The sequence below is a fragment of the Dysidea avara genome, chromosome 1, assembly GCF_963678975.1.
Source record: "Dysidea avara chromosome 1, odDysAvar1.4, whole genome shotgun sequence".
Taxonomy (NCBI): Eukaryota; Metazoa; Porifera; class Demospongiae; order Dictyoceratida; family Dysideidae; genus Dysidea; species Dysidea avara.
In genome coordinates, this window is record NC_089272.1 from 13997454 (window position 1) to 14020893 (window position 23440).

The 23440-nt window shown below is 38.2% G+C and overlaps 2 protein-coding genes across 4 annotated transcripts in view; one reads left to right on the forward strand and one right to left on the reverse strand.

Annotated features, from left to right (window-relative positions):
• Window positions 1-23440, forward strand: part of LOC136257291 (hypoxia up-regulated protein 1-like) — a 146564-nt gene that overhangs the window by 72394 nt on the left and 50730 nt on the right. The gene's annotated exons all lie outside the window — the stretch shown is intronic.
• On the reverse strand, window positions 17558-19543 carry LOC136257277 (uncharacterized). 3 transcript variants are annotated; one of them, XR_010701889.1, is made up of 10 exons: window positions 19070-19537; window positions 18888-18931; window positions 18663-18837; window positions 18569-18608; window positions 18333-18517; window positions 18145-18282; window positions 18014-18094; window positions 17875-17962; window positions 17753-17821; window positions 17558-17701 (listed from the first exon to the last, which is right to left on the reverse strand). XR_010701889.1 is itself a non-coding variant. In XM_066050374.1 (10 exons), exons 5-8 carry the CDS (start codon window positions 18466-18468, stop codon window positions 17948-17950), a joined length of 381 nt encoding a protein of 126 aa, XP_065906446.1. In that variant the 5' UTR covers window positions 18469-18517; window positions 18573-18608; window positions 18663-18837; window positions 18888-18931; window positions 19070-19543; the 3' UTR covers window positions 17558-17701; window positions 17753-17821; window positions 17875-17947. The 3 variants fall into 3 exon arrangements, 1 of the variants encoding a protein (XP_065906446.1); XR_010701888.1 differs by having other exon boundaries at window positions 18573-18608; window positions 19070-19503; XM_066050374.1 differs by having other exon boundaries at window positions 18145-18293; window positions 18573-18608; window positions 19070-19543.

The window sequence follows — 23440 nt, forward strand, 5'->3', positions numbered from 1 at the left end:
TTCAGCTAGAAGAAGTTACATTGTAGAGAGCTCAGCTACAAATAAATCACCCTGTAGAGAGTTCAGCTAGAAACAAGTCACCCTTTAGAGAGATCAGCTAGAAACAAGCCACTCGTAGAGAGTTCAGCTAGAAGAAATTACATTGTAGAGAGTTCAGCTACAAAGAAACTACCATGTAGAGAGTTCAGCTAGAAACAAGTCATCCTGTAGAGAGATCAGCTAGAAACAAGCCACCCGTAGAGAGTCCAGCTAGAAGAAGTTACATTGTAGAGAGTTCAGCTACAAAGAAACTACCTAGAGAGTTCAGCTGCAAACAAATCACCCTGTAGAGAATTCAGCTACAAACAAATTACCTTGTAGAAAGATCAGCTAGAAGAAGTTACCTTGTAGAGAGTTCAGCTACAAATAAATCACCCTGTAGAGAGTTCAGCTAGAAACAAGTCACCCTGTAGAGAGATCATGCAGCTAGAAACAAGCCACCCGTAGAGAGTTCAGCTAGAAGAAATTACATTGTAGGGAGTTCAGCTACAAAGAAACTACCAATTAGAGAGTTCAGCTGCAAACAAATCGCCCTGCAGAGAATTCAGCTACAAACAAATCACCCTGTAGAAAGATTAGCTAGAAGAAGTTACCTTGTAGAGAGTTCAGCTACAAACAAGTCACCTTGTAGAGAGTTCAGCTAGAAGAAGTTACATTGTAGAGAGTTCAGCTACAAAGAAACTACCATGTAGAGAGTTCAGCTGCAAACTAATTGCCCTGTAGAGAATTCTGCTACAAACAAATCACCCTGTAGAAAGATGAGCTAGAAGAAGTTACCTTGTAGAGAGTTCAGCTACAAACAAGTCACCCTGTAGAGAATTCAGCTAGAAGAAATTACATTGTAGAGAGTTCAGCTACAAAGAAACTACCATGTAGAGAGTTCAGCTGCAAACAAATTGCCCTGTAGAGACAAACACATCACCCTGTAGAAAGATCAGCTAGAAGTTACCTTGTAGAGAGTTCAGCTACAAACAAATCACCCTGTAGAGTGTTCAGCTACAAACAAATCGCCCTGCAGAGAATTCAGCTACAAACAAATCACCCTGTAGAAAGATTAGCTAGAAGAAGTTACCTTGTAGAGAGTTCAGCTACAAACAAGTCACCTTGTAGAGAGTTCAGCTAGAAGAAGTTACATTGTAGAGAGTTCAGCTACAAAGAAACTACCATGTAGAGAGTTCAGCTGCAAACTAATTGCCCTGTAGAGAATTCTGCTACAAACAAATCACCCTGTAGAAAGATCAGCTAGAAGAAGTTACCTTGTAGAGAGTTCAGCTACAAACAAATCACCCTGTAGAGAGTTCAGCTAGAAACAAGTCACCCTGTAGAGAGATCAGCTAGAAACAAGCCACCCATAGAGAGTCCAGCTAGAAGAAGTTACATTTTAGAGAGTTCAGCAGTTTAGCTGCAAATAAATCGCCCTGTAGAGAATTCAGCTACAAACAAATCACCCTGTAGAAAGATCAGCTAGAAGAAGTTACCTTGTAGAGAGTTCAGCTACAAACAAATCACCCTGTAGAGAGTTCAGGTAGAAACAAGTCACCCTGTAGAGAGATCAGCTAGAAACCGGAGTTCAGACTTGTGAAGAATATTGGATGCTGTCACCTTTACTATTAAACAAAATAAAATCGCCACAAACATGTTTCTATTAAAGAAAAATTGATGGCAGTATATTGCTGCAATTAGCTTTCACTTTGGGTTAAAGGATGATATTATGCTGAGATAACAGCGCTTTCACATAAACTGCTCTTAATCGCAGAGATAGTGGCGACCTCGAATATCTTTAGTACACAACGTCTTCGTGTTCGCTGAGACAGTGGCAACCTCGAATATCCTTAGTACACAACGTCTTCGTGTTCGCTGAGATAGTGGCGACCTCGAATATCTTTAGTACACAACATCTTCGTGTCCGCTGAGATAGTGGCAACCTCGAATATCTTTAGTACACAACGTCTTCGTGTTCGCTGAGATAGTGGCGACCTCTGATATCTTTCAGTATTATATACTAATCAAATGCACTGAAATCGCTGGGATCACTGCCACATGCTTTCTCCCGCCCACACAAAATGTACAGAATGGTAGTGTTGGGCGATATATCGAGAGAAAACAATCACTAATAATTGATGAGAAAACATGCATGATTACAAACAAATTATATATTATGTGTCCTCGGACAACATGCGACCACATGTCTGACCAACAGTGGACAGCAGTGGGCATGGCAAGGAAAAAAAATTATAAATTTAAGTACAAAACTAAAGTTACAGCTTAAATCAAGACACACGATAGTGTGTCGTGCGGCCCAAGAAGCCGGCGCGCCACACCGTGAGTATATTAACAGGAAGAAAGAAAACGAAATTTTCACACCTATGTAGCTCTGTGATCCCTTATCCGATTGGAACCAAATTTGCTAGAGACATGCCGCCCAGTTAGGGGAGTCTACATACCAAATTTGAAGAAAATCGCTCCAGCCATTGCCGAGATACGAGCGAACAAAATTTCGTTTTAATTTCTTCGTTTTTTTCTTCATCATCTTCATTTCGCACACTTCGCAAAATTCGCCATAAAACACGAATGCGTGCTTGGATTGGGCTGAAATTTGGCACACTTAAAGGGTTCATTAAGGCAGATCTCCGTACCAACTTTGGTAGGAATCCGATGAACATTCACGGAGTTATTACCGATTATTTGCGTAAAATAAGGTCGAAGGTCTGTCACGCCTACAGGTAGGTATTCCAGTATCCGAGATTTTTTTAATAAAAAAATTCTCCGTATATTCCCCAATAGAACCCTGGCACAAAATGACAACTCGTGTTTAACTTGGGATTGCTCCGTCGTCCGAGCTCCAATGAGGGTGAAAATTGCTGTGGGGTTTGTCCACACACTGATCATCATGAAAATCTTAGTTTTATCGTGCGCGTTACATATAAGTAAGTTTTGTGTTTTTTTGTAATCTTTTCAAGCCTTGTAATGTATGTAGAATACTTTAAAACTTAAAAAAACGTACGGTCGGGTGGAAGGTAGTCACTGGTGCTTACTTTAAAGTGCGTAGTTACTTCGCTCGGGTTAGCGATTTTCAGCTCCAGAGCAATTTTCTGATGGTTGTGACATCAGCTCAAAAGCATAAACCACTTCAAAGTCGGCATAACAATGCCATAATTGAAACCACAACTCCACCTTAGGTATGGACCTTATCCACAATGACGTCACGAGCAACAAGATGGCCGCGTTATTTGGGGTACTAATGTACAGGCGCCTATGGAGAAATTGTTTTGATCCATCATATTTCACTCGTGAAGCGAGATATCGAGGAGTAACCAACAGGTATGGATATAAAGTAACAAAAAATATTGCAAACAAGCGTTATCTCGAAAAATTTCCGGCATGCGATACAAATCATTTGTTGTCCTGTCTTGTAACCGTACCTGTTGCTTAGAGCTCAATATCTTCTTCCCTGGCTGAAATATGATCGATCAAAAGAATTTTTCCATAGGCGCCTGTACATTAGTATCCCAAATAACGCGGCCATCTTGTACTCGTGACGTCATTGTGGATAAAGCCCATTGTTGGATCATTGTGGCACCTCCACTTTAGTTGTTTACCTTTATAAGTTGTTAACTTGATGTTTTTACCAACTTGAGATAGCCACTTGCCTATGGGCATACACCATTGTATTGAGAAGTGTGCAGTAGGTGAAACATATTTGCTCACCACAAAGCATACAAAGATCGCTGAGATCTGATAAGACCTGAAGTTACCCTCATTACATGTACAAACTTGCAGCTAGAAGCAACTGCAGTTTCAAGATAGTCCAGATTGCTAGATGGCTTCCTGATTCAATTGTGCCATTTTCCCCTGTAAAATGTATGGGGAGCCCTGGAGAAAAAATGTACCTTTTTTCAGTTTTTAAGCACTGTGCATGCCAAAGTAGCTAATTCCAACGCGACAAACTATATATTTCTGAGATCAGCAATCAATACTCTATCTATTGAGCATATAAAAAGCCCCTTTTTCCAAACTTTTAAGATCAGTCTGGAATGCCTACTACAGGGTAAACCCCTTGGAGGAATCAGTTGAAAATTGATATGTAGATGGAGCAACCATCGTAGGAGTGCCTTTTTGTGGTTTGAAAGGAATCGAGATAAAGACCATGGAGATATGACACAAAATCCAACCTGTGCCAAAATTACGCGATCGATTTTTATGAATATAAAATCTATTAGTTTTCGTGTCTACCAGGCAAACCGCTTAGAGCAACAAGCTGAAAATCAGTATGTAGCTGGAATAATCATCATAGAAAGTTCTTGCAGTAGTACAGAGGAATCGGATTACAAATCACTGAGTTATGATTCGAAAGGCAACTACGTGCAGCAAATGCGAGATCGAGATACTCTAATAGAACAGTCATCCTAATAAAGCATTCAGCTGCATGTATACATTGCAAGTTATTCTGTAGGGAATTCAGCTACAAACAAGTCACCCTGTAGTCAGATCAGCTAGAAGAAGGTACCTAATAGAGAGTTCAGCTACAAAGAAGTCATCATGTAGAGAGTTCAGCTCAAATAAATCACTCTGTAGAAAATTCAGCTACAAACAAATTGCCCTGTAGAGAGATCAGCTAGAAGAAGTTACCTTGTAGGGAGTTCAGTTACAAAGAAACAATCATGCAAAGAGTTCAGCTGCAAACAAATCACCCAGTAGAAAGTTCCGCTATGAACAGATCACACTATAGAGAGTTCAGTTAGAAACAAGTCATCCTGTAGATAGATCAGCTAGAAGAAGTCACATTGTAGAGAGTTCATTTACAAAGAAACAATCATGCAAAGAGTTTAGCTGCAAACAAATCACCCAGTAGAAAGTTCCGCTATGAACAGATCACACTGTAGAGAGTTCAGTTAGAAACAAGTCATCCTGTAGAGAGATCAGCTAGAAGAAGTTACCTTGTAGAGAGTTCAGTTACAAACAAATCACCCTGTAGAGGGTTCAGCTACAAACAAGTTACCCTGTAGAGTGTTCAGCTAGAAGAAGTTACATTGTAGAGAGTTCAGCTACAAAGAAACTACCATGTAGAGAGTTCATCTGCAAACAAATTGCCCTGTAGAGACAAACACATCACCCTGTAGAAAGATCAGCTAGAAGAAGTTACCTTGTAGAGAGTTCAGCTACAAACAAATCACCCTGTAGAGGGTTCAACTACAAACAAGTCACCCTGTAGAGAGTTCAGCTAGAAGAAGTTACATTGTAGAGAGTTCAGCTACAAAGAAACTATCATGTAGAGAGTTCAGCAGTAAACAAATTGCCCTGTAGAGAATTCAGCTACAGACAAATCACCCTGTAGAAAGATCAGCTAGAAGAAGTTACATTGTAGAGAGTTCAGCTACAAACAAATCACCATGTAGAGAGTTCAGCTAGAAACAAGTCACCCTGTAGAGAGATCAGCTAGAAACAAGTCACCCGTAGAGAGTTCAGCTAGAAGAAGTTACATTGTAGAGAGTTCAGCTACAAAGAAACTACCATGTAGAGAGTTCAACAGCAAACAAATCGCCCTGTAGAGAATTCAGCTACAAACAAATCACTCTGTAGAAAGATCAGCCAGAAGAAGTTACCTTGTAGAGAGTTCAGCTACAAACAAATCACCCTGTAGAGGGTTCAGCTACAAACAAGTCACCCTGTAGAGAGTTCAGCTAGAAGAAGTTACATTGTAGAGAGTTCAGCTACAAAGAAACTATCATGTAGAGAGTTCAGCAGCAAACAAATTGCTCTGTAGAGAATTCAGCTACAGACAAATCACCTTGTAGAAAGATCAGCTAGAAGAAGTTACCTTGTAGAGAGTTCAGCTACAAACAAATCACCCTGTAGAGAGTTCAGCTAGAAACAAGTCACCCTGTAGAGAGATCAGCTAGAAACAAATCACCCTATAGAGAGTTCAGCCAGAAGAAGTTACATTGTAGAGAGTTCAGCTACAAAGAAACTACCATGTACAGAGTTCAGCTGCAAACAAATTGCCCTGTAGAGAATTCAGCTACAAACAAATCACCCTGTAGAAAGATCAGCTAGAAGAAGTTACCTTGTAGAGAGTTCAGCTACAAACAAATCACCCTGTAGAGGGTTCAGCTACAAACAAGTCATCCTGTAGAGAGATCAGCTAGAAGAAGTTACCTTGTAGAGAGTTCAGTTACAAAGAAACAATCATGCAAAGAGTTTAGCTGCAAACAAATCACCCGGTAGAAAGTTCCGCTATGAACAGATCACACTATAGAGAGTTCAGTTAGAAACAAGTCATCCTGTAGAGAGATCAGCTAGAAGAAGTCACATTGTAGAGAGTTCATTTACAAAGAAACAATCATGCAAAGAGTTTAGCTGCAAACAAATCACCCAGTAGAAAGTTCCGCTATGAACAGATCACACTGTAGAGAGTTCAGTTAGAAACAAGTCATCCTGTAGAGAGATCAGCTAGAAGAAGTTACCTTGTAGAGAGTTCAGTTACAAAGAAACAATCATGCAAAGAGTTTAGCTGCAAACAAATCACCCAGTAGAAAGTTCCGCTATGAACAGATCACACTGTAAAGAGTTCAGTTTGAAACAAGTCATCCTGTAGATAGATCAGCTAGAAGAAGTCACTTTGTAGAGAGTTTAGCTACAAAGAAACCACCATGTAAGAGAGTTCAGCTGCAAACAAACCACTCTGTGCAGAGTTCAGCTACGAACAGATCACCCTGTAGAGAGATCAGCTAGAAACAAGCATCCTGTAGAGAGTTCAGCTAGGAACAAGTCACCCTGTACAGAGATCAGCTAGAAACAAGTCATCGTGTAGAGTGTTCAGTTACAAAGAAACCACCATGGAGACTTCTGTAATCAATATAATATTATGTATTATATATATAATTTGTACATTTACTGATAAAATATTTCAAGTACATCTTCTTCATCTTTTCTTCTTCCTGTGATAAAGAAAAAAAGATAGGTTATAAAGTCTCAAAGCCGGCCTATGGCCGGCTTTGGGGTATACAAATACAAAAAGAAATGAAATCTAATCCAAAACAGCCAAGCTGTAAAAAAAGTGTGCGGCCCTCAAAAAGGCTATGGTGAAAAAAGATGGGAAATCCAAGGTGGCGGCCAAGAAATGGCTGTGATGGTAGGTTAATGGTAAAAATTTTAATAACGCAATTCAGGTGAATTTTGTGCCAAGACCAAGCGGCACCAAATTCACCTGAATTTTCGTTATTAAAATTTTTACCATTAACCTACCATCACAGCCATTTCTTGGCTGCTACCTTGGATTTCACATCTTTTTTCACCATAGCCTTTTTGAGAGCCGCACACTTTTTTACAGCTTGGTTGCTTTGGATTAGATAATAACTACAGCAAACCATTTAGAGCAAAAATAATTGTAAAGACTGTACAGAAAGGAACATGGTGTTCCAAACGCATTGTGTAAACCCAAACTAATATTGGAGCAATATATAGCTACTGCCACTATGTATAATTCATTATTTTTCACAAGAAATCCCTGGAGTTGAAAGATATCATTGTCCTGCTTGTGTTATTACTAGAGCGTATGAATTTAATATGTACATAATAATAAGTATCATAACATGTGGTAGTTAGTTATGATTACATAATATGTAATATTGCATATACGTAGCTATACAACTGATCAAATTAAGACTGAAGAGGACAGCTTACTGTAGATGGGCCTGTATAAATGAACTGACATTGTTACATGCACAAACATTATTTAATTCCTACAGTATGATCATATAGCTACTCATTTAGTAGACATTGAGGATCGATGAAGACTTGATAGCTGATATTAACTACTTATACTTCAGATACACATAACACAAATCTATAGTGGTTGATTTTGTTTTAGCAGATCATATTTCAAATATTTAAGCATTACATTACACACTCAATCACATAGTGATTTAGTTTGCCATACATTAGTCTCAATAGTAAGAGTGTAATTAGTCCCAAATCGCATGGCTTTGTTTCTGTAATTGCACTGTAAAGTGGTTGTATACAATCACTGGACTGGACTAGTAGACTGGACTGGTAGACTCAGTTTTTTTTGTTTGTTTTTCATTTTAGCACATATTTGGGCAATTGATTGTAGCTATTGCTACATTGAATGTAACAAATGCAGGTGGACCTGTCTACCTGGCACTATCTCTTATCTTAGGATTGTGTGCAATTCTCTTTCTTGACATAATCTCTATTGTATGACTACCATTCGTCTTATCATGAAGTAAAAACCATACAGCACATGTGTATGTAGTGTTGTAGTAACCATGTATCCTACAAGTTATAGTCATGGAGTTGGCTAAATTAAGTGGTGACAGTTAACTGTCTTGCTATTCCATAGCTGTTCTATAGTTTTTGCACGACAGCAACAACAAGTGAAATCATGTGCACAAGATTTCAAGTTGATTCAATTTGAATTTTAAACTATAATTACCGCATGTGACTTCTGTTTTAGAATTGTTGACATGCAAGAACTATTAGAACCTCTATACATAGCTGAAGTTGACAAGTCTGGCATGATCACAGTTTTCTTTAGTTTGTGTGTGGGTTTCTTTAAATGTGGGTTGAGTGGTCTAACTACATGAGACTAGCATACTTACAACCAGTTTCCCAAATATTTGATTTAAAAAGGGAAAATACCTAAGTCCAGTAGTCCAGTCCACCAGTCCAGTCCACTAGTCCAGTCCAGTGATTGTATACAACCCTGTAAAGTAGCCAATAAAATAGCAGAATAATTGCACACCCTGTAAGTGCAACAAGAGTGTGATATGATGAATAGCCAATCAAATAAGCTGACAACAGAAGCCTTTCAAGTGCAACATTTTGAGTAGCTGCTCTAAATTGCTGATATATGAAGCCTTTTAAGTGCAACAACAAATGATGTGATGAAAGAAGAACGAATGATCCAAAATATTTTATTATAACTAAATTCTTACACTAAGCAATAAAAAGTGGTGTTGTAAACAACATGATTATTGTACTAATAGAACTGTCAAATACCATCAATTGCTATGGTCTACACATTAATGTGTTGTGGGGGACATAACCCACATCATTATTGCTACAATAATTATTATGATCTATAGTGCGTAGGAATATCAGTTACTTATAATTGTGACTTGATTTTGGAAAATCAGCCTTAATGTCAGTCACATTAATTTTTGCAACTCAAATATTTATGATTAAAATAAAACATTCTTGACTTCCTCTCAGCTTTACAGCGATTAGAATCACCTTGAATTACAACAAATTTTGTGAAATATTTTATCAGGTTCATGTGCTTTAGCGGACTAGCGGTGACACTTATAAAATGTGGATTTCTATGTATTAAATTTCAAGCATGACATTAAGTCTGGTTTTCCAAACCTATTCAAGGTACGCTATATCCGCAATAGTTGTACACATCAGTACATGTACATTACAAACATAGCTACGTATAATATGTACATAGACGAGGGAAAGTAGAACTTATGATCAACAAATAAAACCAATATACATCGTGATGTACGCTTTTCATTTGATGCATGAGGTGGTAGTAAGGAGCATGTGCAAGTATATGTGACCAGATTTGCAAAAATGGGTCTTCCACACACAACCAAAGTACCAATTTCAACAATTCATAACTTCAGATTGAAAAATCAAAGTTGGTCAGTGGTGAACACCAACCTAGTTTAATCAATGGACAATTTACAGGCTTATATATGTTTCTTGAGGACAAAGATATGGTCTTCCAAATGCATACAATTGGATGTCCCTTTTTACAAATCCAGTCACATATAAGGTTTCACTGTTTTCATTGATCGTATACCTATATGCATAAAATATTCGTAATATGCATCCAAGACAACTGTTTCGTACTGGAGATCATGTGATGATGACAGACGCAGGTATCCACCAAAGCTTTCAGAAAGTTAAAAGTTTGAGGAAAATGTGGTAAATAACTCAACATTGAATAGTGAATACCAATGAACTCATCAATTTTCTGGCCGTATGCATGGCAACCAGCTTGGTATTCATGCATATAAGTTACTCACCAGTGCTGTCTACCACAAATGAAGTGACAGGCCTCATATCTAAAATTCATAGCAATTATTTGTCAAGTGTGCAAGAAATCATGTGGGGGTATAACCCTTTGTGACATTCTACACATAATCTAATATTTAGGTTACTACATGAATATCATGACACTAAATACACTGTGCATTTTCTTGCCACAAATCACCAGGTACTATCACTACCATACGTACCACACACTACAACACTACTGACTGTATTATACATAGCTTTTAGTATCATACAGTACAATAGTACTGCATAGTAGAGACCACAAATAGTAGGCGTGGCCCACGGTAACATCACCCATAAACCAGCCTCAATTTTCCCTGTTGATGATGAGGCAGTATTGGTTAGGTAAAAATTAAACCCAACTGCTTTCAGATCAAGCCGAAATGCTTTCAATAAGTTGCTACAGAATTTAAAAATAAATTATTTAATGGAATTTTCTACTGACTAACTGACTGAGTGACTGACTGATGCATTCAGACAAGTGTAACATGATAACAGCTAAGGCTATGAGCTTGATTTTTTCACTGTTCGACTTCGCTTTGGCCAGAGAGGTGCCTTTTGGCATACTGCAGTACGTACAATGCATTCTTCATGGACTTACCAATGTCCTCGTTTATGTCCCATTCATTTTTGCTGACAGTGAAAAGTGTTGATTTGGTGATAGCACGTGATGGCTTCCCTTTGTAACAGAAATCGTCCGTATTTTCTAGTGGCTCTTTTGATTGCAGAGATGCTTTTCGAACCGTTCACAATTCATACTGCTGTGTAACAGGTTGAACACAGCCAACAACAAAGCGTAATGGATACTTCACTTTTCAGACAATAATTGATATAACTGGGGTGTACGACACCATTTCTTTCAGTACGCATGGATTGCAGAGATGCTTTTCGAACAGTTTTAGATCCGAAATGCTGTGTAACAGGCTGAACATATATAGCTGACAATGAAACGTAATGGATACTTCACTTTTCAGACGATGATATACATAGCTGGAGCACGTGGCAGATGTGGTATGTGTGGGTTCACCAGCCATAATAATAATATTTACAAAAAAAAATTAACAAACAAGTACACAGAACAATTTGGAATTTTCAACTAGAGTAGGGACCATAGCACACCAATAAAAAGTACTGAAACAAGCTGGAGTAGTGCACGATATTAAATCACAGTAAAACAGTAAGAAGTGTTGTATCCCTACTGTGCTCAAGATACAAACGCACAGTAGGATATAACACTTCTGATTGTTTTACTGTGATTTAAAATCACGCACTACTCCAGCTTGTTTAAGTACATTTTATTGTTGTGCTATGGTCCCTACTCTAGTTGAAAATTCCAAATTTTTCTGTGTACTTATTATTATCAAAACTGGCAAATATGTAACTATTAATTCACTGGACCTTTAGCATTGATGCCATAAGAACTTGAAAGCAAAAAAAAAAGACACACACGTGCATTTAACTAAACAGTCTTACCATGTAGCTCCCAAACTCTACTATCAAGACACACGGTAGTGTGTCGTGCGGCCCAAGAAGCCGGCGCGCCACACCGTGATCAAGACACACGATAGTGTGTCGTGCGCCCAAGAAGCTGGCGCGCCACACCGTGAGTATATTGACAGGAAGAAAGAAAACGTCATTTTCACACATTTGTATCTCGGTGATACCTTATCCGATTGGAACCAAATTTGCTGCAGAGTTGCCCGCCAGTTAGGGGAGTCTATATTCCAAATTTGATGGAAATCACTCAAGCCATTTCCGAGATACGAGTGGCCAAAGTTTCGTTTTTTTTCTTCGTTTTTTTTTTCTTCTTCTTCTTCGTCTTTTCGCACACTTGCAAAAATTGCTATAAAACGCAAACGCGTACTCCGATCGCCTTGAAATTTGGCACACAGAAGAGGAGTCCAAAGGCGAATCCTAGCATCAAATTTGGTGCAAATCCGATGAATGATTCAGGAGTTATGACCGATTATTCGCGTAAAACAAGATCGATTTTTTGTCACGCCTACAAGGTAAACTGCTTCATGGAATGAGTTGAAAATTGCTATGTAGATGGAGTAACCATCGTAGGAGTGCCTTTTGGTGGTTTGAAAGGAATCGAGATTAAGACCACGGAGATATGACACAAAACCCAACCTGTCACAACTACGCGATCGATTTTTAGGAATATAAAAGTATTAGTTTTCATGCCTACTAGGCAAACCGCTTAGAGCAATGAGCTGAAAATCGGTGTATTGCTGGAATAATCTTCATTGAAAGTCCTTGCAGTAGTATAGAAGAATTGGATTACAAACCACTGAGTTATGATTCGAAAGCCAACTCCGTGTAGCAAATGCGAGATCGAGATACTCTAATAGAACAGTCACCCTAATAGAGCATTCAGCTAATTTATTTACTCCATTATAGAATTCTATTACATTACTGGTTATTCTGTAGGGAGTTCAGCTGCAAACAGTTAATCTTATAGACAGTTCAGCAAGAATGAAGTCATCCTATAGAGAGTTCAGCTACAAATATATCGCTATAGTGATTCAGAACATTACAAGTCACACTGAAGTGAGTTCAGCTATAAACAAGTCATGCACCCTGTAGAGAGTTCGGCTACACTCTCTGGAGAATTCAGCTACAAACAAGTCACTGTGGAGAGAGTTCAGCTACAAAGAAACTACCCTGTAAAGAGTTCATCTATAAAAACAAGTTACCCTATAGAGATCACCTGCAAACAAGTAAACCTAAGAAAGTTCAGCTACAGACAAGTCACTTTATAGTTTACACAGTGTTCAGCTACAAGTAAGTCACTCTGTAGAGAATTCAGCTACAAGTAAGTCACTCTGTAGAGAATTCAGCTACCAACAAGTCACTCTGTAAAGAATTTTGCTACAAACAAGTCACCGTGTAGAGAGTTCAGCAACCAAAATACTACTCTGTAAAGAGTTCAGCTATAAAAACAAGTTACTCTGTAGAGAGATCAGCTAGAAACAAGAGAGAGTTCAGCTAGAAGAAGTCACCCTGTAGAGAACTCAGCTGCAAAGAAACCCTGTAGAGAGATCAACTACAAACAAATCACCCTGCAGAGCATTCAGCTATAAACAAATCACCCTGTAGAAAGTTTAGGTACAAACAAATCACCCTATATACAGTTCAGCTACAAAAAAATCACTCTGTAGAGAGTTCAGCTACAAAGAAGTTATGCTACAGTGAGATCAGTTTGAAACAAGAGATTTCAGCTACAAACAAATTAACCTGTAGAGAGTTCAACTATGAACAGATCATCCTGTAGATAGTTCAGCTAGATACAAGTCACCCTATAGAGAGATCAGCTAGAGGAAGTCACCTTGTAGAGAGATCAGCTAGAAAAAATTTGCCTTGTAGAAAGTTCAGTAACAAAGAAACCATCCTGTAGAGAGTTCAGCTGCAAACAAATCACCCTGTAGAGAGTTCAGCTACAAACAAATCAACCTGTAGAGAGATCAGCTCGAGGAAGTCACCTTGTAGAGGGATCAGCTAGAAACAAGTCACCTTGTAGAGAGTTCAGCTACAAAGAAACCATCATGTAGAGAGTTCAGCTGCAAACAAATCACCCTGTAGAGAGTTCAGCTACGAAAAGATCACCCTGTTGAGAGATCAGCTAGAAGAGGTCACCTTGTAGAGAGTTCAGCTACAAAGAAACCATCATGTAGAGAGTTCAGTTGCAAACAAATCACCCAGTAGAGCGTTCAGCTATAAAAAGATCACCCTGTAGAGAGATCAGCTAGAAGAGGTCACCTTGTAGAGAGTTCAGCTACAAAGAAACCATCATGTAGAGAGTTCAGCTGCAAACAAATCACTCTGTAGAGCATTCAGCTACAAAAAGATCACCCTGTAGAGAGATCAGCTAGAAGAGGTTACCTTGTAGAGAGTCCAGCTACAAAGAAACCATCATGTGGAGAGTTCATCCTCAAACAAATCACCGTGTAGAGAATTCAACTACAAACAAATCGCCCTGTAGAAGGATCAGCTAGAAGAGGTCACCTTGTAGAGAGTTCAGCTACAAAGAAACCATCATGTAGAGAGTTCAGCTACAAAGAAATCACCTTGTAGAGAGTTCAGCTAGAAGAGGTTACCTTGTAGAGAGTCCAGCTACAAAGAAACCATCATGTAGAGAGTTCAGCTGCAAACAAATCACCTTGTAGAGAGTTCAGCTACAAAGAAACCACCATGTAGAGACTGAGATTAGCTGCAAACAAATAACCTGTAGAGAGTTCAGCTAGAAACAAATCACCCTGTAGAGAGTTCAGCTAGAAGAGGTCACCTTGTAGAGAGTTCAGCTACAAAAAAACCGCCATGTAGAGAGTTCAGCCTCAAACAAATCACCGTGTAGAGAATTCAACTACAAACAAATTACCCTGTAGAAGGATCAGCTAGAAGAGGTCACCTTGTAGAGAGTTCAGCTACAAAGAAACCATCATGTAGAGAGTTCAGCTACAAAGAAATCACCTTGTAGAGAGTTCAGCTAGAAGAAGTCACCTTGTAAAGAGTTCAGCTACAAAGAAACCACTACATAGAGAGTTTAACTGCAACAAATCACCAGTAGAGAGTTCAGCTAGAAACACATCACCCTGGAGAGAGATCAGCTAGAAGAAGTTACCTTGTAGTGAGTTCAGCTACAAAGAAACCACCACATAAAGAAGTCAGCTGCAAATAAATCACTTGTTGGGAGTTCAGCTACAAATAAATCGCCCTGTAGAGGGATCAGCTAGAAGAAGTCACCTTGTAGAGAGTTCAGCTACAAAGAAACCATCATATAGAGAGTTCAGCTACAAAGAAATCACCCTGTAGAGAGTTCAGCTAGAAGAAGAAGTCACCTTGTAGAGAGTTCAGCTACAAAGAAACCATCATGTAAAGAGTACAGCTGCAAACAAATCACCCTGTAGAGAGATCAGCTAGAAGAAGTTACCTTGTAGATAGTTCATCTATACAAACAAATCACCCTGTAGAGAGATCAGCTAGAAGAAGTTACCTTGTAGATAGTTCAGCTACAAACAATTCACCCTGTAGAAAGATCAGTTAGAAGAAGTCACCTTGTAGAGTGTTCAGTTGCAAAGAAACTGCCATGTAGAGAGTTCAGCCTCAAATAAATCACCCTGTAGAGAATTCAACTACAACAAATCACCCTGTAAAGGGTTCAGCTAGAAGAAGTTACCTTGTAGAGAGTTCAGCTACAAAGAAACCATCATGTAGAGAGTTCAGCTACAAAGAAACCACCATGTAGAGAGTTTAGCTGCAAACAAATTACCTGTAGAGAGTTCAGCTAGAAACAAATCACCCTGTAGAGAGATCAGCTAGAAGAAGTCACCTTGTAGAGAGTTCAGCTACAAAGAAACCATCGTGTAGAGAGTTCAGCTACAACGAAACCACCATGTAGAGAGTTTAGCTGCAAACAAATAACCTGTAGAGAGTTCAGCTAGAAACAAATCACCCTGTAGAGAGATCAGCTAGAAGAGGTCACCTTGTAGAGAGTTCAACTACAAAGAAACCATCATGTAGAGAGTTCAGCTGCAAACAAATCACCCTGTAGAGAGTTCAGCTAGAAGAAGTCACCTTGTAGAGACTTCAGTTACAAAGAAACCATCATGTAGACTCTGAGAGTTAAGCTGCAAACAAATCACTCTGTACAGAGTTCAGCTAGAAGAAGTCACCTTGTAGAGAGTTCAGCTACAAAGAAACCATCGTGTAGAGAGTTCAGCTACACAGAAACCACCATGTAGAGAGTTTAGCTGCAAACAAATCACCTGTAGAGAGTTCATCTAGAAACAAATCACCCAGCTAGAAGAGGTCACCTTATAGATAGTTCAGCTACATTTCAAGTCACCCAGCAGAGAGATCAGCTGCAAAATAATATCCTGTGGGGAATAATGGGCATGTAATAAATATACATATATAATTTGTATAATTACTAATAAACTCAAAAATAATTGAAGTATAAAAAATCTTTTTTAAGTTCTTTTCTTCTTCCTGTGGTAAAGAAAAAAACACATGGGTTAAAAACCCCCAAAGCCAGCCATTGGCTGGCTTTGCAGTATACAACTGAATACAAAAAGAAGTGATATCTAATCAAAAACAGCCAAGCTGTAAAAAAAGGTGCGGCCCCCAAAAAGGCCATGGTGAAAAAAGATGTGAAATTCAAGGTGGCGGCCAAGAAATGGCTGTGATGGCAGGTTAATGGTAAAAATTTTAATAACGACAATTCAGGTGAATTTTGTGCCACTTGGTCTTGGCATCAAATTCACCTGAATTGTCGTTATTAAAATTTTTAGAAAATCAGGAGAGTATTGGTGTTGTCACCTGGAAATTTCAGTATTTATATAATAATTATTGCATTCCTAATACAAATGTACTAGAAATGCAATATTATATATTAAATACTGAAATTGCCAGATGACAACACCAATGTTTTCCTGATTTCCTGATGCCAAATCATTTATTACCAGATGGCCGACAACTTTTCATGCTATTCAACAGCAGCAGTCCTTTCACTGCTGCACCATGTTGCTTTAAATTTGTATTCCCATATGTTCGCAATACATTATTTTCTTTTTTTTTATCATAACGTCAAGTCCCTTCCTCTACAGACAAAGTTGGTATTGCTTTCCAGCTCTATAGCACTGTACGGCAATCTTCCAGCTCTTCAAATAGCTGATCTTGAGACCTTTGTGATCGAAGAACCAGTGCTACTCCTGAGTCTCACCCACTCAATCACCTTTATCATGAACAATACTTCACTGTAATCTTAGTGCCAATTTCCATCCAATGTAGCTACTACAAAATGACTCAATTGCACCAAATTAGAGGCGCGAAATGAAGGATGCGCCAAAGCAGCGCAGTCAAGGAGCAGCAAATGGTGAAAAGCCAAACTACAACAACCACAGCTAATAGACTGTACACTTTTTCCTAAGTAATGCACAACTCACATGAATTGGTCGCAATACAAACGGATACTATAAGAAATCCATGTCTCTCCTATACTCCAAACGATCATCTCTGCTACAGTGTCAGAAGGCTGCAGCAAAAGCTATGCAAGTTCTTGGTTTACTACGAAAGTCCTCCAAACTTTTTTCTGTTGACTTGCTGACTTTTTTGTACAGAATGTATGTCAGACCTCACTTGGAGTATTGCATCCAGGTCTGGAGCCCTTACACTGTGAAAAAAGCTCAGAATAATAAGGTATATAACAGTCTTATTATGTTAGTATTGGAATGAAATAGTACAGCATATATTATTAGATTAGGACTTTACTATAACGAGCTTATTGAATACATTTAAGACAGTCATATATTACAGATTAAATCACTAGTATACTGCGGTGTATTATCAGACTATACTAAGCCTATTTCAACCATATATTGGCTACTATACTACTGTACTTTTTTACTTTCCTATAATCTGTGGCTACCTTAATTAAATAATTTCTATAATTATATTTGTAATGAATTTAATTCTGTAAATATGTTAAAACCACAATAGGTACAGCTAGTAAATCAATGTCTCCTTGGCCATGGCAGTATCAAATCAATTTCGTCATTTATCAGTCTTTATCCAACTGCAGCAGGTAAGGCAGTAAATACAATTCACAAGTTCCATTACAAATTACCTGTATTATCATCACTATGTAGAACTCTGTGACAATCTGTTAGTTGTCTGGTAGAACTGTCCCACAGCTCTAATACAAAGATGGTAAATATAATGTGTATTCTGGATAATCGTTGGACTTACAGTTTGTAACAATAAGAATCTCATAAAACCACGACCTTGTCTGGAAACCTAGTATTACCACGTAGAATGGTGGCTAGGTCCCACAACTCTATTAAAGATGGTAAATATAATGCGTATACTGAACAACCATTATACTTACAGTTTGTAACAATCTTTTAAAACTGAGACCGACAATCCATGTACATCTAAGACAAGTCTGATAAGACCAGGTCTCACAACCCTAAATGGAGGCAAACATAATTCATATTCTGGATTATTTGGTGTACTTACAGGTGTTATCAGTGAGTCTAACCAGACATAAAACAGCCACTTAGTATGACTTTGTTGGGCTAACGTGTTACGTAAGCCACAAGAAGCATCTGATACACTGATAACCAAGTCCAAGAATCTTGTAATCACTAAGTACAACTGAAACAAGACTAAATATAATATAATTTGCATACTCTCAGTGAACTTACTTTTGTTAGCAATACGAGCATGATCAGTGAAATAAGGACAAACAAGACAGAACAGGTTCTTGAAAGCACTCAACTCATTTACAGTGCCAGACAAGGTAGCAGCCGTCAGCTGTTGATAAAAAGTAGTGAAAAACATGAAGAAATGAGACCGGTTCCCAGAAGAAATGAGACCAGTTTCCACAAACCTAAACGAAGGTAAATATAAATTGTATACTGGACACTCTCAGTGTACTTACTTACAGATGTTAGCAATAAGAATCACCAAGTCTGTAATTCCTACCCCATTGAAAAGAAAATGAATAAAAACACAATCAGGCTTAATGCACTTACAGCTGTAAGTAATTAGATGACGTTGAACAACTCCGTGAAAAAAGAACAAAACTGTCCACATATGGTCACTACCAGATTCTTTAAAGGAAGCAGCTGCCATTGAAGGAAACTAACACTGCAGATATTGTACACTGACAACCTGTAGAACTAAGAGGTTCGACAAGAAACTGTACCTCTGAAGAGATAATATACAAAATCGTAAGAGCAGACCATGCATACTCTTACCGTTGATGGCTGATGAACTGTGTCCACTCGTCATCCGCCATAAGCTGAGATATAAAACATGTAATACATACACAGCAACACCAAAGTTGAATCATTTGCAGGCCATTGTCATACAATACACAATAAACAATTTAATACGGCTAAACCTATCGTACAAGCTATCATTTTAGTCTAATACTTACTCATCTAGAGCTGTTTTTGATTGCTGCCATCGAAGGAATTGTCCACTTGGCCGGGCGCCACTTCACCACTACAGCCAGCAGGGATGTACAGTTGTGGTCCATAACTATCATCGTGGCTCATTGGACGATGGCGCCGATCGCGTACACTCTCTCCGCGAGATACACCGTCGTATCACTCACATTTACAACCTCTGATACAACAATAGCGACAAAGATGGCGACTTAATTGCATCAGTAATACGCATGCGCTCCCCTTCAATTTTAAAACAAGCATTACTACGAACTTTTGCAGCTGTGCTAACTGTGCAAGAAACTCTAGATTTGTATGGCTCTTAGATTGAATAATTAATTTTTCTGGTATTATATGCTTTGCTGTATGAAAATGTGTGTGTATGAAATTATCACAACAAACTGAAGCTATAGCTATAGTTAGCTAGCTATAGTGATTAACAGAAGTGTAGCTACTTATTGTAAAATCATCATGACTTTGTTTGGTACAGTAAAAAAACCTTAAGTCACATGAGATGGTGATAATGAGATGGTGAAGCTAAAAATGAGACAATAATGAGATCTGATGGTGAAGCTAAAAAGTTATCACATTTAGTTAAGTAAACAAAGCCATACAAAGAATGTGTATTAAACTAAAGTATAATCTGTTTCCCATAATATAAGATGGGGTTTATACTAAAGTATAAGATAGTTAGTATAATGCAAGGCTATACTGAGATTATTTGTATAGTTTAAGCCATTAGATATACCATATTATATTCCTCTTTTTTCACAGTGTTACTTAGCGAAAGATGTTGATCTCCTAGAGAAAGTACAGAAACGTGCCACCAAGTTAATGCCAAGTTTTTTGATTTACCATATGAAACTCATCTAGAAACACTTGGTTTATATTCACTGTACTGTAGACGTCAAAGGGGAGATTTAATCGAGGCCTACAAGATATTGAATGGTCAACCCTACCTCATTTTTCACTTTGAGTAATACGGATACCATCAGAGGTCACCACCATAAACTCTTTAAATTTTGATCTCGGCTGCTAGTGAGGCATAATTATTTCTTTCACCAAAAGAGTAGTTAATTTGTGGAATTCTCTTCCAGCAGATGTTATTTCTGCACCAACCGTAGCATTATTTAAGAAGAATCTTGATGATTTATGGAGAACAACAGGATATGGGCACTCCCAAAGGCCTGCGGCCTAGCTTGACAGTCTTGTGTTGCCAAGCAATTTTTGCCCAATAATAATAATAGCAATAAACAATAATAGCACTGCCTGTCCCTCCATATTTGTTTTTAAATACTTACTATCATGTGAATCGGCTCTGCACGTGAGTAGAACAATAGAGAATGCTCTTGCGTGCTTTTGTTTTGACGATGTAAGTACTTGTTCTGTAATGATAATAAGTTGATAGAAGGCTATTCATAGCCTGGGAATACCTAGAACTGTCCACTAGTGTATGGCTGCATAAGGGAAATGTGAATGCAATTGGCTGTATGAATAGCATTTTATTATAGATGTACATGCAGTCTTTAAGCCTGAGGCCCTTTTTTGGTGCTCAGAGGCCCCCTCAGCCCTGAGGCCCTATACAGGCTGCAGCAGTGCCTACCCTGCCTAATGTTAAGGCTGGCTCTGAAAGGTCATGGCTGAGCTTCACCAGTGCTAGAATGTACCCACCATATGGCATATTATGATTTATAGCATATCTAGTGCTACTGATTTCATCATTTTCTTCTCCTCCATAGTTTGGGTTTACCACAAGTCAAGTATAAAAATTGCAGAAAGCAAGCTAGAAAAGCAGCATACGTAGTACAAAAGGGCTTACAAGGGCTCAGCCTGAGTATAATATTTTCAGGTGCAGATCCATCACATCATTTGCTTCATCCATCTGATCTCAGTTTACATAGTGCAAACCACTATTTGAGCAGTGTACTATAATATTATACTGACCGAATAGTCCTACATTCAAACAATCGTTTCAGCACTAGTCTGTGGGAATGCTCTCTTCTCCCAGGGAAAATTTAGGAAATTGGACACTGGCACAGCCCAAACTTATCTCCAGATAATATTTCAAAGTAAAATCTCCTAAATGTGGCAAATCATTGGTGATGTTGTGCTACTTCTAAAAACCAGGTGCCATGCAGCTAGCTAGCTAACTAGTTAGCTAGCTAGCTAACTCATCAGAGCACTCAACAACAAGACAGTTGACAGGACAGACAGACAGTTGACAGACAGTTGACAGACAGACAGTTGACAGACAGTTGACAGTTGACAAACAAATGGTGGAGCTTGCTAGGGAAGGGGCACAAGTTGTAGGTGGTTGGGGAGAGCCAGATTATCAGTAGCTGCATTTTTGAAGCAGCAAATAATACACTTCTTAGTTGTATTTCACTGTTGACTTTTACCATTTTGGCCTTTGCAGATGGTTTTGAAGTTTTAAAAGCTGTTTAAAAGGCTCTGAATGTATTAAACAACAGCAACACAATAATTACTTTAGAGGCGCTTAGTATGCATGAAGGTGCCGGGTGACGATTGCATAGCTAATTTGACTTTGGTTCACTTTGGTTTCCAGTAAGTTGTATGTAATAAATGCTAGTAAATGTACATATTATTGTGAGCTTTATAAACTGCTGAAATAAAGTTTAGTATTTTAATCAGAAGTATGGCTTCTCCACAAGATGACTCCGGCTCAGGGGGATGGGGAGGGGCATTTGTCCCATCCTGGGTCTGCCATTGATTTTATGTATCTCCCTACCATAGCTAATGTGAATTCAAAACACATGCATATAGCACATGTAGCTACTTAGGATATATACACCCTGTAGCTACGCATTTTATTCACTTTTTGCTTTTCATGAGCACAGAACTTCATTCTCATTTTGAGAAAGGCAGAGTTAATGGTACATGTCATCAGAAATAACATTCATGACATTGCCCCTATTACATTTGCTTGATACTGAAAGCAGAGCTGAAATGAATGATTTGAAGGCCCTGTTTTATTTACATATCTGCTCAATCCCCATTTCAGAACACGAAACTATCAGTTATTTGATCTGTTAATTTTGGGGTTGCAATTAAAATTTTAGTGCTAAAGAGTGGTCAAATCTTGCAGGAAAAATATTTAGTTACCAACAATGCTTTTGTTTGTTGTCTGTCAAATACGTACCAACAATACTCAAACCAGAAATTTTCCATAATTTCCTTAGCCATGCGTCTATAGCTGTTGAAGTAAAGGGGATTTATTCTATGCGAGGTTTGCATTGTTATTGTTCTCCATGTGTAAAGGGCAGAGCTTAGCCAAAAACTAAGTGCAATGACTAACTTTACTTATTAGTAATATGGTATATAGGTGGGGCACTTGATTCACAAAAAATATTAACCAAAAACCATACTTTCATGGCACCTCAGTTAGATATAAACAATTAAGTTCAAAATTGTATTCAGAGCAGCCAAACTCCTTCCAAAAAGTTGCTATGGATTTTTTAAAAAGAAAAAAATTGGCTAGGCTAGTGCTTACTGATTGTTGTACAATGATATCAGCATCTAAAACATATTGAAATACTGAACAGCTTTTGATTTAATTCCGCAAATTGTTGCAGGTGACTCTAACCTTGTATGGCGGCTATTTGAAGCATCCTTTATGCTTACTGTCATACAATATTTTTAACTGACTGCTGTATAATTGATTGTATCACAACTGATTTTGCACATTCAAAACTAATGACACATGATTCATCATGTGAGACCATACATTAATGCATTAAAGTTAGTACACCTGGTAAAATAAAGGAGCACTGTGTTTCAGTTTCAAGTACTTGTTTTATATAATAATTTGTGACTGGGCCTGCAAAAATCGGGCATGTGGGCACATGATTTTTGCCTACTTTTCAACGTTTCATTACTCATAATGTTTTGTACCATTATGCTATGGCACGGCAATTTTCAGCTCTTAGTAATTGACATCATGATGCAAGTTACAGATGGAAATATACTTTTCCAATATTGAGATATGACCTGTAGAGTGATGGGGTGTACTTTGTGCCCACATTTCCTGTTTTCACAGGCCCGGTCACATATGTATATAGCAAGTTGTCCTAAGTATCAATCAAGACCTTGCATAGTTGAGACTTAGAAAGCTAGTCTCGTCAGGCAGTCTGTATCATAGTGTCATTTGGTCAGGAAAAAGTACATTTTCTCTTATTTCCTGGCCAAATGACAAAAGAAAAAATCCTAATCTTGCATGTAATTCTTTTTTTCCTAGGCATTTGTCCTTGCTAGCTATAATTGCTGTAACATTGCTCCTACCCCTAATTTTGATAGTTAATGTAATTATTATTTTTAATTTGGCTGCTAGGTAGCACAGGTTG

What these genes read in the sequence shown, in the direction of transcription:
- LOC136257277 (XM_066050374.1), bottom strand. Translation starts at nt 18,468, where the DNA reads ATGTTTTTCACTACTTTTTATCAACAGCTGACGGCTGCTACCTTGTCT. An exon ending in TGCTCGTATTGCTAACAAAA is followed by an intron (nt 18,294 to 18,332) that starts GTAAGTTCACTG and finishes TATTATATTTAG; the next exon opens with TCTTGTTTCAGTTGTACTTA. An exon ending in TAGACTCACTGATAACACCT is followed by an intron (nt 18,095 to 18,144) that starts GTAAGTACACCA and finishes GCCTCCATTTAG; the next exon opens with GGTTGTGAGACCTGGTCTTA.